The sequence below is a fragment of the Girardinichthys multiradiatus genome, chromosome 11, assembly GCF_021462225.1.
Source record: "Girardinichthys multiradiatus isolate DD_20200921_A chromosome 11, DD_fGirMul_XY1, whole genome shotgun sequence".
Taxonomy (NCBI): Eukaryota; Metazoa; Chordata; class Actinopteri; order Cyprinodontiformes; family Goodeidae; genus Girardinichthys; species Girardinichthys multiradiatus.
This window is the reverse complement of record NC_061804.1, coordinates 33043447-33059370: the sequence shown is the minus strand read 5'-3', so window position 1 is coordinate 33059370 and position 15924 is coordinate 33043447. Positions and strand designations below refer to the sequence as shown.

General features: G+C 40.5%; 1 protein-coding gene across 1 annotated transcript; it reads left to right on the top strand.

Annotated features, from left to right (window-relative positions):
- Positions 1-1117: 1117 nt before the first annotated feature.
- On the top strand, positions 1118-15849 carry ppme1 (protein phosphatase methylesterase 1). Its single transcript, XM_047378261.1, has 14 exons — positions 1118-1405; positions 4034-4127; positions 7366-7458; positions 7590-7647; positions 9878-9929; positions 10053-10207; positions 10385-10475; positions 11420-11485; positions 11584-11710; positions 11797-11926; positions 12063-12107; positions 12202-12266; positions 12396-12463; positions 15527-15849. The coding sequence occupies exons 1-14, from the start codon at positions 1317-1319 to the stop codon at positions 15528-15530; spliced, it is 1137 nt and encodes a 378-aa protein (XP_047234217.1). The 5' UTR covers positions 1118-1316; the 3' UTR covers positions 15531-15849.
- The last annotated feature ends 75 nt before the right edge of the window (positions 15850-15924 follow it).

Here is a 15924-nt window from a genome sequence, read left to right as displayed (position 1 = left end):
TCATTTTTCAGCACGACCTGGCACCTGCTCACAGTGCCAAAACCACTGGTAAATGGTTTACTGACCATGGTATCACTGGGCTCAATTGGCCTGCCAACTCTCCTGACCTGAACCCCATAGAGAATCTGTGGGATATTGTGAAGAAGACATTGAGAGACTCAAGACCCAACACTCCGGATGAGCTAAAGGCCGCTATCGAAGCATCCTGGGCCTCCATAAGACCTCAGCAGTGCCACAGGCTGATTGCCTCCATGCCACGCCGCATTGAAGCAGTCATTTCTGCAAAAGGATTCCCGACCAAGTATTGAGTGCATAACTGTACATGATTATTTGAAGGTTGACGTTTTTTGTATTAAAAACACTTTTCTTTTATTGGTCGGATGAAATATGCTAATTTTGTGAGACAGTAATTTTGGGTTTTCATGAGCTATATGCCACAATCATCCGTATTAAGACAATAAAGGACCTGAAATATTTCAGTTAATGTGCAATGAATCTAAAATATATGAATATTAAATTTTCATCATTACATTATAGAAAATAATGAACTTTATCACAATATGCTAATTTTTTGAGAAGGACCTGTACAGTATTCATACCATACCTCTTGAGCTCCTCCACATTTTTCACGTTAGAACCACAAATACAAATTCTCGAGTGGATTTAGGTTTGGACTTTGACTGGACCATTCTAACTAACGACTATGCTTTTAGCTAAACCACTTAATTGTAGCTCTGGCTGCGCGTTTTGGTTTGCTGTGCTGCTAGAAGGTTAACCTCAGTCTCAAGTCCTTTGCAACGCTAAAAAGCTTTTTTTCTCGAATTGCCCAGTATTAAACTCTATCTGCAGATTTGTAATGTTCTTTTTGTTTGTACTTTCTTTTATGCATATTTTTCATTAGTGAGTTTCTCCTGGTGGGATAAAGTTCTGATCTGTGAAGTCTGTGTTATTTATAGTTCTGTTTTACACTTGTTTTAATCTTTTGTTAACAGTTTAATTTTCTTGTGACTTTGGTATACTGCAGGAACGAATGAAACTGATGGTGTTATTTTGTTTTATTTTATCTTATTTTATTTTACAATCGGTAGGGGGCAGTAATGCTAACACATGCCTGCTGCCTTATGAGAGAGGAAAGGAAACAAAGAAGTCACAGAAACGCACTGAGAAGAAAGCTGACTGTTAGCTAATTAAACAACGCAACTTGTGTAATGTGTCATTGAAGTCGGTGCTGCTGTCTGAGAAAAATCATATGCGGCTAAAGAAAGAGAAGGTCATCTCCAGCATTTCCTGACAGAGACCAACTCTTTCCTGACAGCATGGAGAAGCAGTTGCATTTGAACCTGCTAGCATCCAGACCCCCTATGGCAGGTGGTTTTCAGTCCGGCGGCTCCAAAATGAAAATGGGGTGAGTCAGCTGGCTTCTTCTACTGAATTTCGGGCTGTTTTTATGTCCCCTTTAAATTTACCTACCATTGAAGCAACTTGGTTCTGTCTCTAAAGCCGAATGTTGGACCCAGTTTATAGCGTTAGAAGGTTAGCTGAGTTAGCTACTGCTCCTGTTTGTTGTAAAACACGATTCGTGCTGCTCATTGATGGTGTGTTTTTGTATTCATAAGTCTATTATATCTGATAGCATCTTTTGTTGAGACAGTAAACCAAGACAGAAACGTTGTAGACAGGGTGTTTAAAGCCCTGTGTTAACGTTTATATCGATGTGTTGATAGGTGGCACTTCACTGCCTTCATGCCAGTCCAGCTATAATGTTGCATCTCCCTCAGCCTACAGGTCCTTCTCAAAATATTAGCATATTGTGATAAAGTTCATGATGAAAATTTAACATTCATATATTTTAGATTCATTGCACACTAACTGAAATATTTCAGGTCTTTTATTGTCTTAATACGGATGATTGTGGCATACAGCTCATGAAAACCCAAAATTCCTATCTCACAAAATTAGCATATTTCATCCGACCAATAAAAGAAAAGTGTTTTTAATACAAAAAACGTCAACCTTCAAATAATCATGTACAGTTATGCACTCAATACTTGGTCGGGAATCCTTTGGCAGAAATGACTGCTTCAATGCGGCGTGGCATGGAGGCAATCAGCCTGTGGCACTGCTGAGGTCTTATGGAATCCCAGGATGCTTCGATAGCGGCCTTTAGTTCATCCAGAGTGTTGGGTCTTGAGTCTCTCAACGTTCTCTTCACAATATCCCACAGATTCTCTATGGGGTTCAGGTCAGGAGAGTTGGCAGGCCAATTGAGCACAGTGATACCATGGTCAGTAAACCATTTACCAGTGGTTTTGGCACTGTGAGCAGGTGCCAGGTCATGCTGAAAAATGAAATCTTCATCTCCATAAAGCTTTTCAGCAGATGGAAGCATGAAGTGCTCCAAAATCTCCTGATAGCTAGCTGCATTGACCCTGCCCTTGATAAAACACAGTGGACCAACACCAGCAGCTGACACGGCACCCCAGACCATCACTGACTGTGGGTACTTGACACTGGACTTCTGGCATTTTGGCATTTCCTTCTCCCCAGTCTTCCTCCAGACTCTGGCACCTTGATTTCCGAATGACATGCAGAATTTGCTTTCATCCGAAAAAAGTACTTTGGACCACTGAGCAACAGTCCAGTGCTGCTTCTCTGTAGCCCAGGTCAGGCGCTTCTGCTGCTGTTTCTGGTTCAAAAGTGGCTTGACCTGGGGAATGCGGCACCTGTAGCCCATTTCCTGCACACACCTGTGCACGGCGGCTCTAGATGTTTCTACTCCAGACTCAGTCCACTGCTTCCGCAGGTCCCCCAAGGTCTGGAATCGGCCCTTCTCCACAATCTTCATCAGGGTCCGGTCACCTCTTCTCGTTGTGCAGCGTTTTCTGCCACACTTTTTCCTTCCCACAGACTTCCCACTGAGGTGCCTTGATACAGCACTCTGGGAACAGCCTATTCGTTCAGAAATTTCTTTCTGTGTCTTACCCTCTTGCTTGAGGGTGTCAATAGTGGCCTTCTGGACAGCAGTCAGGTCGGCAGTCTTACCCATGATTGGGGTTTTGAGTGATGAACCAGGCTGGGAGTTTTAAAGGCCTCAGGAATCTTTTGCAGGTGTTTAGAGTTAACTCGTTGATTCAGATGATTAGGTTCATAGCTCGTTTAGAGACCTTTTTAATGATATGCTAATTTTGTGAGATAGGAATTTTGGGTTTTCATGAGCTGTATGCCAAAATCATCCGTATTAAGACAATAAAAGACCTGAAATATTTCAGTTAGTGTGCAATGAATCTAAAATATATGAATGTTAAATTTTCATCATGACATTATGGAAAATAATGAACTTTATCACAATATGCTAATATTTTGAGAAGGACCTGTACATGCACATTGCACCAGTTTGGTTTTATGACCCTGTCAAAAAGGACAGTTAAACACCTTTTGGTTTTAGCCTGTCTGAAAAAGTTGGAAATTTGATTTACTTGATTGGATTTCTTTCCAGATACATATGGAAAAAGAAAATCGATTATAGAAAACATATTTGTATTTCCAGGCTTTTCTTTCCCCAACAAGTGTTATCCATCTATCCATTTGCCTCATTCTTTCTCATTCTTTATGCATCTGTTTGCCGATTATCCATTCATTTATTCATGCATTTGTTCATAATCTGTTTATCATTCAGTTATGTTTGTTCATCACATTGTTTGTCCATTTATCCATCATTCTTACTATTAATATATTTTTTTGTAGATCCCTCCAACATGCATCTGTCTTTGCCTATTTTTTTAAGAAATAGTTAAGTTGACAGTTACCAAAAACTAAATGAGCCCCGGAGAGTGCAGTCAGAGGATGCAGGGTACTCACATAGACAGCAGAGTGTTGCCTCCCATCCTATCTTATGTAAAGCATTATGTGGATTTCTTTTTTATCTTGCTGGTGTTTTGTTTCCTATTTTAATGCTCCATTAGTTTGGCTGCACTATAAGAGAATGCCAAATGCAGGTTCCTTAAAAACTGTTTTTGCTTTCTGTTTTACACAGACCGGGTCGGAAGAGGGATTTCACCCCCTTGCTCTGGAGTCAGTACTTTGAAACCATAGAAGATGTTGAGGTGGAGAATGAAAACGGCAAAGATATATCCTTACGTAAACCCAGATTCATTCATCAGATTGCCAAGCCAAGAAACATGATTTGTCTCTACTGATTTAGAGTCCAGTGCTGGTGGCACCTACTGCATGTGCCGCTTTGCATTGCACTTTGTGTTTGTAAAAGCTCAAAAAAAAAAAAAAAAGGAGAAGAAGGTAGAACAAGGAGACAGTTGTGGAAATGTTAATAGCTTTGATAGGACAGTAATGGCACATTAGTCACAGCAGCAGCCACACTTGATAATTTGTCTGAGAGGTCTGTTCATTTCTATGTACTCGGGACTTGGTTGGGCCTCCTTTTGCATGAATTAATGCATCAGTGACATGGAGGGGATCATCCTGTGGTTCTGCTGAGGTGTAATGGTGGCCTGGGTTGCTTTGATAGCAGCCTTCAGGTCACCTACATTGTTGGTTCTGGTGCCACTCATCTTCCTCTTGACAATCATCCACAGATTCTCTATGGGGTTCCGGTCAGGCCAGTTCGCTGGCCAAAGAAGAACAGTAACACCATGGTCACTGAACCAGCTTCTGGTACTTTTGGCAGTGTGGGCAGGTACCAAGTCCAGCTGGAAAATGAAATCAACATCTCCATAAAACTTCTCAGCAAAGGAAGCATGAAATCCTCAGGTAGATGACTGTGTTGACTGTGGACCTCAGAAAACGTAGTGGACCAACACCAGCAGATGACATGGCACCTCGAATCATCACTGATTGTTGAAACTTCACACTGGACTTAAAGCAACATGGATTATTTTCCTCTCCACTCCTCCTGCAGACTCTGGGACCTTAATTTCTAAATGAAATGCTAATTTTACTTTCGTCTGAAAAGAGCACTTTGGACCTCTGAGAAACAGTCCAGTTCTTTTTCTCCTTAGCCCAGGTAAGACACTTGCTGGCGTTGTCTCTGGGTCAGGAGTGGCTTTACTTGAGGAACGGTACATCTGTAGCCCATATGTAGAATTCTGTGAGTAGTGGCTTTTGATGCGATGACTTGAACCTCAGCCTGAATGGATTTTGCTTGACAATCCTCTGAAGGCTGTGGTTATCTCTGTTGCTTGTGCACCTTTTCCTACCACTCTTTTTCCTTCCACTCAACCTTCCATGAATATGCTTGGATACAGGACTCAGGGAACAACCAGCTTCTTCAGCAATGACCTCTTGTAGAGGGTCTCAAAAACTGTCTTCTGGACATCTGTCCAGTCAGCTGTCTTCTCCATGTGTAGCCTACTGACCCAGACTGAGAAACCATTTAGAAGCTCAGAAAACCTTTGCAGGTGTTTTGAGTTAATTAATGATCAGAGTGTGACACAATGACTTTCCTGTATTTAAGTTTTATCAAAGGAGGAACAAAAAATATGGACTTTTTCACAATATTATAATTTTTGCAGCTGTACTTGTATACAAAGAAATGATTGGGAATTACTTTATTTTTGATTATTTTAATAAACGACGTAGGTACTCTGACATAGCAGTAAAAGTATACCTAGATAGAAAGACAAAGCAGAAAAATATCAGAGCCCGGACATGTAAATTAAATCGTTAGGATCTGCAGACAGAGCATATCAAAATCTACCAGCTTCCTACAAGAGCTGCCAAATGTCTTCAAGAAGCCTGGAGAATTATTCCTGATGAAAAGAATGAGGAAAAAAGTTGGTCAAAGTTTGAGGTTGTGTTAAAAAATAAAGTGGGTTATATCGGTTATGCACTTCCAAGTTTGTAATTAATAAACTTTAGTCTGTATTTCCATTTATGTCTGCAGATATTTATACAGGTCACAGCAGAATACATACAGGGGTTGGACAATGAAACTGAAACACCTGGTTTTAGACCACAATAATTTATTAGTATGGTGTAGGGCCTCCTTTTGCGGCCAATACAGCGTCAATTCGTCTTGGGAATGACATATACAAGTCCTGCACAGTGGTCAGAGGGATTTTAAGCCATTCTTCTTGCAGGATAGTGGCCAGGTCACTACGTGATACTGGTGGAGGAAAACGTTTCCTGACTCGCTCCTCCAAAACACCCCAAAGTGGCTCAATAATATTTAGATCTGGTGACTGTGCAGGCCATGGGAGATGTTCAACTTCACTTTCATGTTCATCAAACCAATCTTTCACCAGTCTTGCTGTGTGTATTGGTGCATTGTCATCCTGATACACGACACCACCTTCAGGATACAATGTTTGAACCATTGGATGCACATGGTCCTCAAGAATGGTTCGGTAGTCCTTGGCAGTGACGCGCCCATCTAGCACAAGTATTGGGCCAAGGGAATGCCATGATATGGCAGCCCAAACCATCACTGATCCACCCCCATGCTTCACTCTGGGCATGCAACAGTCTGGGTGGTACGCTTCTTTGGGGCTTCTCCACACCGTAACTCTCCTGGATGTGGGGAAAACAGTAAAGGTGGACTCAGAGAACAATACATGTTTCACATTGTCTACAGCCCAAGATTTGTGCTCCTTGCACCATTGAAACCGACGTTTGGCAAAGGCATGAGTGACCAAAGGTTTGGCTATAGCAGCCCGGCCGTGTATATTGACCCTGTGGAGCTCCCGACGGACAGTTCTGGTGGAAACAGGAGAGTTGAGGTGCACATTTAATTCTGCCGTGATTTTGGCAGCCGTGGTTTTATGTTTTTTGGATAGAATGCGGGTTAGAACCAGAACATCCCTTTCAGACAGCTTCCTCTTGCGTCCACAGTTAATCTTGTTGGATGTGGTTCGTCCTTCTTGGTGGTATGCTGACATTACCCTGGATACCGTGGCTCTTGATACATCACAAAGACTTGCTGTCTTGGTCACAGATGCGCCAGCAAGACGTGCACCAGCAATTTGTCCTCTTTTGAACTCTGGTATGTCACCCATAATGTTGTGTGCATTTCAATATTTTGAGCAAAACTGTGCTCTTACCCTGCTAATTGAACCTTCACACTCTGCTCTTACTGGTGCAATGTGCAATCAATGAAGACTGGCTACCAGGCTGGTCCAATTTAGCCATGAAACCTCCCACACTAAAATGACAGGTGTTTCAGTTTCATTGTCCAACCCCTGTAGTTGAGAACCGAATTCTTAATATTTTTATAATTCTTTCTTTATCACCAATTGTCCCTGAGAAAATCAATTTTGTTTTCTTTTATCTGGTTCTATGCTAACCTAGTGTTTTAAAAATGTTTCATTGTTATCTTTTGCATATCTTGTTTTAAGTTCCTTGACCTTCCAGAACATTTTCAGACTTTACTGCAGCGGCTCCAGTGGTCCTGTGCTGTTGCTGCTCCACGGAGGGGGCCACTCTGCGCTGTCCTGGGCCGTGTTTACTGTGAGTCTGATTATCACTGTTGCCATTATAGACAGAAAATACCACTGTTTAAATACAGACCAGCAGGGGAGTAAAAACCAACATGTGTTCTGTTGATTTTCTTGATTTAATTGTTACATGTGTCTTTACAGGCTGTCATATGCAGCAGGATCAACTGCAGGGTGGTGGCCATGGACCTTCGAGCTCATGGTAGTTACAACTCACTGTAGTTTGGACCACTGATTATTAGAAACATTTGTTAATAATCAGGGTCAAATATCGAAAATATTTAGCTATATTTTTAGCTTGTCATTTTCCATCTTTAATTCTTGACTAACAGTGAACTAAATCTAAACAGCCACACATTTCAGTTCAGAAACAAGCTCAGCATCCTCCTCTCCAGCTCACAGCCAGACATCCCAGCCTCCTTTGACCCACAGCTTACCTGTCACACCTCAGATATTTTATCTTTTACCTCAGCCATGGACCCTTCTGCTTCTACATGATTGCCTTCAACCAAATCAGAAGATGCTGATGCTCCCTTTGCCTCCACCTTCGACCTGTGTCTCAAGATGTCGGATGAAAAGACAACTGAAAAGACTGAACCGGAAGTCCTGTGCAGTGGAAAGGGCCCAGAAAAACCTTCTTTGGGCACAGAAGAAGGTTCCAGTGTTGTGGAAGACCTCCTGTCTTGTTCCAGTACCAAAGAAAACTCACCCATCAGTCCTCAATGACTATTGACCTGTTGCCCTGACATCTCACATCATGAAGGTCCTAGAGAGAGTCCTGTTGGCCCACCTGACTAACCAAACAGTAAACCATCAGGACCCCCTTCAGTTTGCTTATCGCTGTGGAGTTGGAGTTGAAGATGCCATCATACACCTGCTTCAACAACCCACTGTCATCTGGACAAAGCCAGCAGCACTGTGAGGATTATGTTCTTTGATTTCTCCAGTGCATTTAATACAATCCAACCTGATTTGCTTTGTCAGAAACTCCAGAAGACTCAACGACCTCCTGGATCAAAGACTACCTGACAAACAGACCACAGTTTGTGAGACTGAAGGGTTGTGAGTCTAACCAGGTAGTCAGCAGCACAGGAGCACCACAGGGGACTGTACTCTCACCATTCCTTTTCACTCTGTACACCTCAGACTTCCAGTACAAGACAGACTCCTGTCATCTGCAGAAACACTCGGATGATTCTGCAGTTGTGGGGTGGATCAGAGATGGACAAGAAGCTTACATGATGGTGGTGGACAGCTTTGTGGCATGGTGTGGAAACAATCATCTCATTTTGAACGTGACTAAAACAAAGGAGATGATTGTAGATTTTAAGAGAAACAGGAAAAAGTCAAAAACTATTTCTATCATGGGAGAAGAAGTGGAGGTGGTGGAGGAGTATAAATACCTCGGTGTTCACCTAGACAACAGACTAGAGTGGAGATGCAACTGTGAAGCCATCTACAAGAAGGGACAGAGCAGACTGTACTTCTTGAGGAAGCTTAGGTCCTTTGGTGTTTGCAGCAAGATGCTGCATATCTTCTATAAGTCTGTTGTGGAGAGTGTGATCTCTTCTTCCATCATCTGCTGGGGAAGCAGCATCAGAGCCAGGGACTTAAAAAAGCTCAACAAGCTGATAAAAAAGGGTGGCTCTGTTCTGGGGACTCCTCTGGAACCTCTGGAGATCATTGTGGAAAGAAGGATTCTTCATAAAATGAAGAACATTACGGAGAACTCTGAGCATCCTCTTCATGAGACTGTCCTACAACAACAGAGTGTCTTCAGTCAGAGGCTTCTTCAGATCTGCTGTAAGACGGAGCACTACAGGAGATCCTTCCTGCCCACAGCCATCAGCATCTACAACGGCTCTTTGAGGAAACCTTCATAATATGAGCTACAACAACATTTAATTTCCCTTTGGGATTAATAAAGTATTTTTGAATTTGAATTTCCTGTGTGAAGAACTGTTTGTTATTTGGAATATAGCTGCAGGACGGAATATTTTTGTGGCTCTTAGACAATGCTGTCCTTATGATCAGGAAAGTACTTTAGGTAAAACTTTATATGACATCAGATTTTTTTTTTTTTTTTTTGGTCTTGATCACATTAACTTCTACAATAACTTAACCTGAAATACCTCCTCAGTATTAGTGTCTGCGTTGCTAAAGTTGCATATCAATGCAGACTGTTTCTTATTAGGGAGTTCAATTATGTTTTTCTTGACATTTGAAAAATCTGGAAACTGAAGCGGTTTTTCTCTCCTGCAGATAAGTGGAAAACAAGAGAGAACAAAACATTCTGTGCATGTTTTAGGGCACTTGGTAGCTTCATTCTCAGTGAAATTAACTTTACGCTAAGCATTCTTTTCTTGTTTTTGTGGTGCAGTTTTTTTAATAAAGTCTGCATTTTGATTTATTGTTTCTGTCCCTCTTTGCAGGAGACACCAAAGTTAGAAATCCTGAGGATCTCTCTGCAGACACCATGGCAAAGTAAGTGTTTTTTTTTGCCTGTTTGATTTCATCCCATATTTTATTCTTATTTAATCATTTACTACTACACCTCTGGTTCCTTGAATAGTTATAATTTTTAGTCATTATTTCTTTTCCTTAAAGGGATGTTGGTAAAGTAATAGAGGCACTGTATGGGGAGAACCCCCCTCCAATCATGATAATCGGACACAGTATGGGTGGAGCCATCGCAGTTCATACCGCCAGCGCTAATCATGTGCCATCCCTGCTGGGTCTCTGTGTCATCGACGTCGTAGAAGGTAAACTATTGGTTTTAATCACCTCTTAGTTTAGCAGAGAACATTTTAAATATCTAATTATTTATCTTCTAATGATTTAAGTATTTTCCTGATTTAATGTGTCAGTTTAAATGCTCCTAGTAATTAGTTGATATGGTGGCGTTATAAGTAAAACACAATATTCTTGATTTCATATAGGGACAGCAATGGATGCTTTGAACAGTATGCAGAATTTCCTTAGAAGTCGCCCAAAGACGTTTAAGTCTCTGGAGAATGCCATTGAGTGGAGGTAAGCCGTGAGCATTTGGCTTTAGTCTCCTCTGTGGTTTTTGTTTTTGTTTGTTTTCAGTTGTAGGTAATTATGGGCTGCATCAAGGTAGGGAGGTGTGTTAGAACTGTTGCTTTAAGGCCAGATTATGGTTTTACCAGAGAGAACATAAACAAATACCAGGGCTTCTGGAATAATGTTAGAAAGGACAGTTGAGATAAAATTGTATTTTTTGGACACCTAAACGGAGGACATGTTGGGCATAACCCAAATACAGCATTCCAGGAATGCAGCTTTATGCAAACTGTGAAAATATAAAGCTGGGAAATTAAGGCTGAAGCAAAGCTGGATTCTGCAGCATGACTAAGACCCAAAAAATACTAGTAAGGACCCACTGAGAATTATGAAATCTTGGCCTCATGGAGATGCTTTTGCAGGGGCTTTAAAGTAAGAAAACCCTCAAACATCTCAAAAGTAAAAGTGAAAGGTGAAACAAAACTTCCCTGATCAGCATTCAGTCATTCAGTTCTGCAGAGGCCTGGTAACAACTCATTCATTTGATTAAGGTGCGAGGAGAAGGAAGCATCTAGATGTTGCAGGGCAGTATTAGAGGTCTGGATTTTGCCACCCAGGGGTTAGGTGTCCAAAACTCCTTTTCTTGAGTCAGAAAACACATTTTCTTAAATGTGTTCCTTATTTAGAGATACATAAAAACAAAGTGTTGACATGGATATGCAGAATTGTTTTTTAGAAAGAACTGAATATTTAAGGGTGCTCTCTTAGGTATTTCTCCTGAATGTAGGTATGTTCATGCACCAGTGTTTCAGTGTGTATGTGAGCTCTATGGCTGGAGGGGGTGTTTTTGTTAGTGGAAAAGGTGATGGCAGCCACTGCTTTAATGTTCTCTCCTAAATAAGACCTCTTTAGACAACTGCCCTAAAGTTGTTCTTCACTTGTGTTTTCAGTGTGAAGAGTGGCCAGATTAGAAACATAGAATCTGCTCGTGTTTCCATGGGAGGACAAGTGAAAAAGTATGTGTTGAACTGGTTTTTGTTTTTTTCTCACCATTTCAATACTCCGTCAATTTTTACAAAGTGTATTTGACCTCCCTCTGTTGTCACTCGTACAGGTGTGAGGAGTCCGCCAGCAATCCAAGTGTCTCTAATAGCAGCGGTGAGGGCATTATAGAGGAAGAGGAGGAAGAACAAGGAGCAGAAGAATCGAGCAAAAAGCGAATGAAGGAAGAAGATCAAGAGGTTCAGCCTCTTTTGGTGCTTCTCTCATGCAACCTTTGTTTTGTTGGAAAGCTAAAAAAAAAGAAAAGCTAATTTCTTCCCACCAGGTCAAAAAGGAAAGCTTCTACACCTGGCGAGTGGAGCTGTCAAAGACAGAAAAATATTGGGATGGCTGGTTCAGAGGTCTGTCAGCCCTTTTTCTCAGCTGTCATGTGCCAAAACTGCTTCTGCTCGCAGGTTTGTTCTCCATCTACCACATTCATTAGCTTATATCATTTAGTTTCAGAGTAGCTTGCTTTCTTTAAAACATTTAATGTTTTAAGAAATGTTTTCATCGATGGCAGGGCTTTACCTCTGACTTGTCTCTTTACAGGAGTGGACCGGCTTGATAAAGACCTCACCATTGGGCAGATGCAAGGTAAAAACAGATGTGTGAGACAAACGGGGAGTTATTAAGGTGTTTCCTCCACTTTTGGTTGAGTTGCAGCAAATAAAAAAATGACTTTCCACAGGGAAGTTTCAGATGCAGGTCCTCCCTCAGTGTGGTCATGCAGTTCATGAGGACGTACCTGAGAAAGTAAGAGTTTATCAGTTTAATAATTCCTAAAATAAACCAGGCTTATTTGTCTGTTAATATACTTAGTTTTGTTCAACCAGCTGGACCTGTATAATCCAGTTTTTCACTTTGTATGTTCATATTTGCCAGGTAGCAGATGCTCTAGCAACATTTATGGTCCGACACAAATTCACTGAGTTTAAGGAAGGATTTCTGTGGTAAGTGAATGTTGCATAGATTTGTGTAAAATACTATAGAACACGTTTATTTTAAAGCAAACCCCTTTATTTTTGTCAGGCTGCTACTGAGTTTATTTTATTTTTCTCAATGAATTGGTCAACAAATGTTTGGATTAATCCATTATTCTAAACGATATTTTTTTTACGAGAAAAACTTTTTTATCCCACAAATTGAAATGTAGACAGCTTGAATTGTATGTTTAACATGCCGCCTCCAGCATGATGTAAATAAGTAAGTAAAATGAAATAATGTATGTGGTTACAAATAAAAGAGCCTGCGTATTCAGAATGTAAAATGTGACATGATTGGGGTGGAAATAAACAAAGATAGAGCTTAATTCAGTCAGTGTTACTCCAAAGGAAATTGATTTTGGTTCTATTAAACCCTTTACTCAAAATGTAATAATAGACTTGTATCTTAAAAAAATTTATTATTTAACTCTGTTACCTGTTCAAATTTGATTCATGTGGATATATTGTCTGCACAACTGAATTTGATTAAAAACGATTAAGTCACATTTAACTGGGCTTCTTTAAATGAACACAGGCAGGCAGCTAATCTATGAGACATGCTGGAAAACCTGTAAAACATAGCAGACAACTTTTCTGATCTCACTAAACATTCAGCAGCCTTAAAAACAACTTCTTTCCTAGATCATTAGCAGCAGCTCCTGGTTCTATCTCTGAAGCTTCCCCTGTGTGCTGTTCTTCTTCATGTCATAGCCGAGCGCCCAAACATCCGTTCTCATCCTTTAGACCTCTTCAACTTTTGATAGCTTTGAAAAACGTTTGTAAACCTGGCTTTTTAGAGAGTCTGACCATATTTGGCATCATATTTGTTTTGAAACACTAGCACAGATTTAAAGACTCATTCAGCTGCAGACTGCAGGGATTGGACTCACAGCAATTTGAGGAAAAGATGTAATCATGAAAGATTAAAAATGTTGGCAAAAAATAATTCTGAAAGATTATTGTAGTCAGCATGATTGATGTCTTTGACGAATCACAGAAGTCCTACTCGTTTACATGCTGGTTCTCCTTGGATCTTCTGATCTTCTACATGCTGCATCTTACACATCATCAGTCATGCCGCAGAGTCTAGAGGACCATGGAGGAAAAAGAACAAAATTATGCTGGGGGACCTAATAAATTATTAAAGTTTTTTGACAATTCTACATTACTACTAAACCATGGATGGATGAATGGATAGATTTATCTAGACAGAGCTATCTAAGTAGATCTATATCTATACAGAAAGATATATCTAAATGTGTCTAGACACAATGATCTACAGGTCCTTCTTTAAATATTAGCATATTGTGATAAAGTTAATTATTTTCCATAATGTAATGATGAAAATTTTACATTCATATATTTTAGATTCATTGCACACTAACTGAAATATTTCAGGTCTTTTATTGTCTTAATACAGATGATTGTGGCATACAGTTCATGAAAACTCAAAATTCCTATCTCACAAAATTAGCATATTTCATCCGACCATTAAAAGAAAAGTGTTTTTAATACAAAAAACGTCAACCTTCAAATAATCATGTACAGTTATGCACTCAATACTTGGTTGGGAATCCTTTTGCAGAAATGACTGCTTCAATGCGGCGTGGCATGGAGGCAATCAGCCTGTGGCACTGCTGAGGTCTTATGGAGGCCCAGGATGCTTCGATAGCGGCCTTTAGCTCATCCAGAGTGTTGGGTCTTGAGTCTCTCAACGTTCTCTTCACAATATCCCACAGATTCTCTATGGGGTTCAGGTCAGGAGAGTTGGCAGGCCAATTGAGCACAGTGATACCATGGTCAGTAAACCATTTACCAGTGGTTTTGGCACTGTGAGCAGGTGCCAGGTCGTGCTGAAAAATGAAATCTTCATCTCCATAAAGCTTTTCAGCAGATGGAAGCATGAAGTGCTCCAAAATTTCCTGATAGCTAGCTGCATTGACCCTGCCCTTGATAAAACACAGTGGACCAACACCAGCAGCTGACACGGCACCCCAGACCATCACTGACTGTGGATACTTGACACTGGACTTCTGGCATTTTGGCATTTCCTTCTCCCCAGTCTTCCTCCAGACTCTGGCACCTTGATTTCCGAATGACATGCAGAATTTGCTTTCATCCGAAAAAAGTACTTTGGACCACTGAGCAACAGTCCAGTGCTGCTTCTCTGTAGCCCAGGTCAGGCGCTTCTGACGCTGTTTCTGGTTCAAAAGTGGCTTGACCTGGGGAATGCGGCACCTGTAGCCCATTTCCTGCACACGCCTGTGCACGGTGGCTCTGGATGTTTCTACTCCAGACTCAGTTCACTGCTTCCGCAGGTCCCCCAAGGTCTGGAATCGGCCCTTCTCCACAATCTTCCTCAGGGTCCGGTCACCTCTTCTCGTTGTGCAGCGTTTTCTGCCACACTTTTTCCTTCCCACTGAGGTGCCTTGATACAGCACTCTGGGAACAGCCTATTCGTTCAGAAATTTATTTCTGTGTCTTACCCTCTTGCTTGAGGGTGTCAATAGTGGCCTTCTGGACAGCAGTCAGGTCGGCAGTCTTACCCATGATTGGCGTTTTGAGTGATGAACCAGGCTGGGAGTTTTAAAGGCCTCAGGAATCTTTTGCAGGTGTTTAGAGTTAACTCGTTGATTCAGATGATTAGGTTCATAGCTCGTTTAGAGACCCTTTTAATGATATGCTAATTTTGTGAGATAGGAATTTTGGGTTTTCATGAGCTGTATGCCAAAATCATCCGTATTAAGACAATAAAAGACCTGAAATATTTCAGTTAGTGTGCAATGAATCTAAAATATATGAATGTTAAATTTTAATCATGACATTATGGAAAATAATTAACTTTATCACAATATGCTAATATTTTGAGAAGGACCTGTGTGTAGAAAGATCCCTCTAGATAGATAGATCTTATTGTTTTAAACTCAGAAATACAGAAATAGTATAGATTTCACAGCAATTAAGCATTGCTGTGAATAAGTGTGTATAAGCTCTTTTTTTTAATCTCATTGTCTTTTTTTCTTTTTACAGCTAACTTCCTGTCCAGATGAAGCCAGCAGGCATAGAAGAAATATTCCAAGGTTCATTGTGCAACTTGGAAAGCTATTTAAAGAAAATAATTATTATGATTGTTGTTTTGCTGCTTTGGTTTTGTAGATATTTTGCCTTTAAGCTTTGCGTTGTTTTATTTTAAAACACATTCGATTGTTTTGTTTTTTTCTTTATACTCCATATTTTTTATTCTCTGTTTTATTTTTAGTGATTGCATCATTGTTGACGTGTGTCTCCGATGTATCAGTTCAAACTATAATGGCAACAATTCAAAATGGACGCAATAAAAAATATGTTCAACACTTGGTTTCATGTGCTTAATAAAAATAAAATGGGTGCAAAATTGTAAAACCAACTCTTAATTTGCTTTTGTTTTC

Bases quoted from the DNA above. Each gene is read 5' to 3' on its own strand.
- ppme1 (XM_047378261.1), top strand. From the start codon at position 1,317: ATGGAGAAGCAGTTGCATTTGAACCTGCTAGCATCCAGACCCCCTATG. The intron at 7,648-9,877 runs GTAGTTACAACT...CCCTCTTTGCAG, and splicing joins CATGGACCTTCGAGCTCATG to GAGACACCAAAGTTAGAAAT. The intron at 9,930-10,052 runs GTAAGTGTTTTT...TTTTCCTTAAAG, and splicing joins TCTGCAGACACCATGGCAAA to GGATGTTGGTAAAGTAATAG.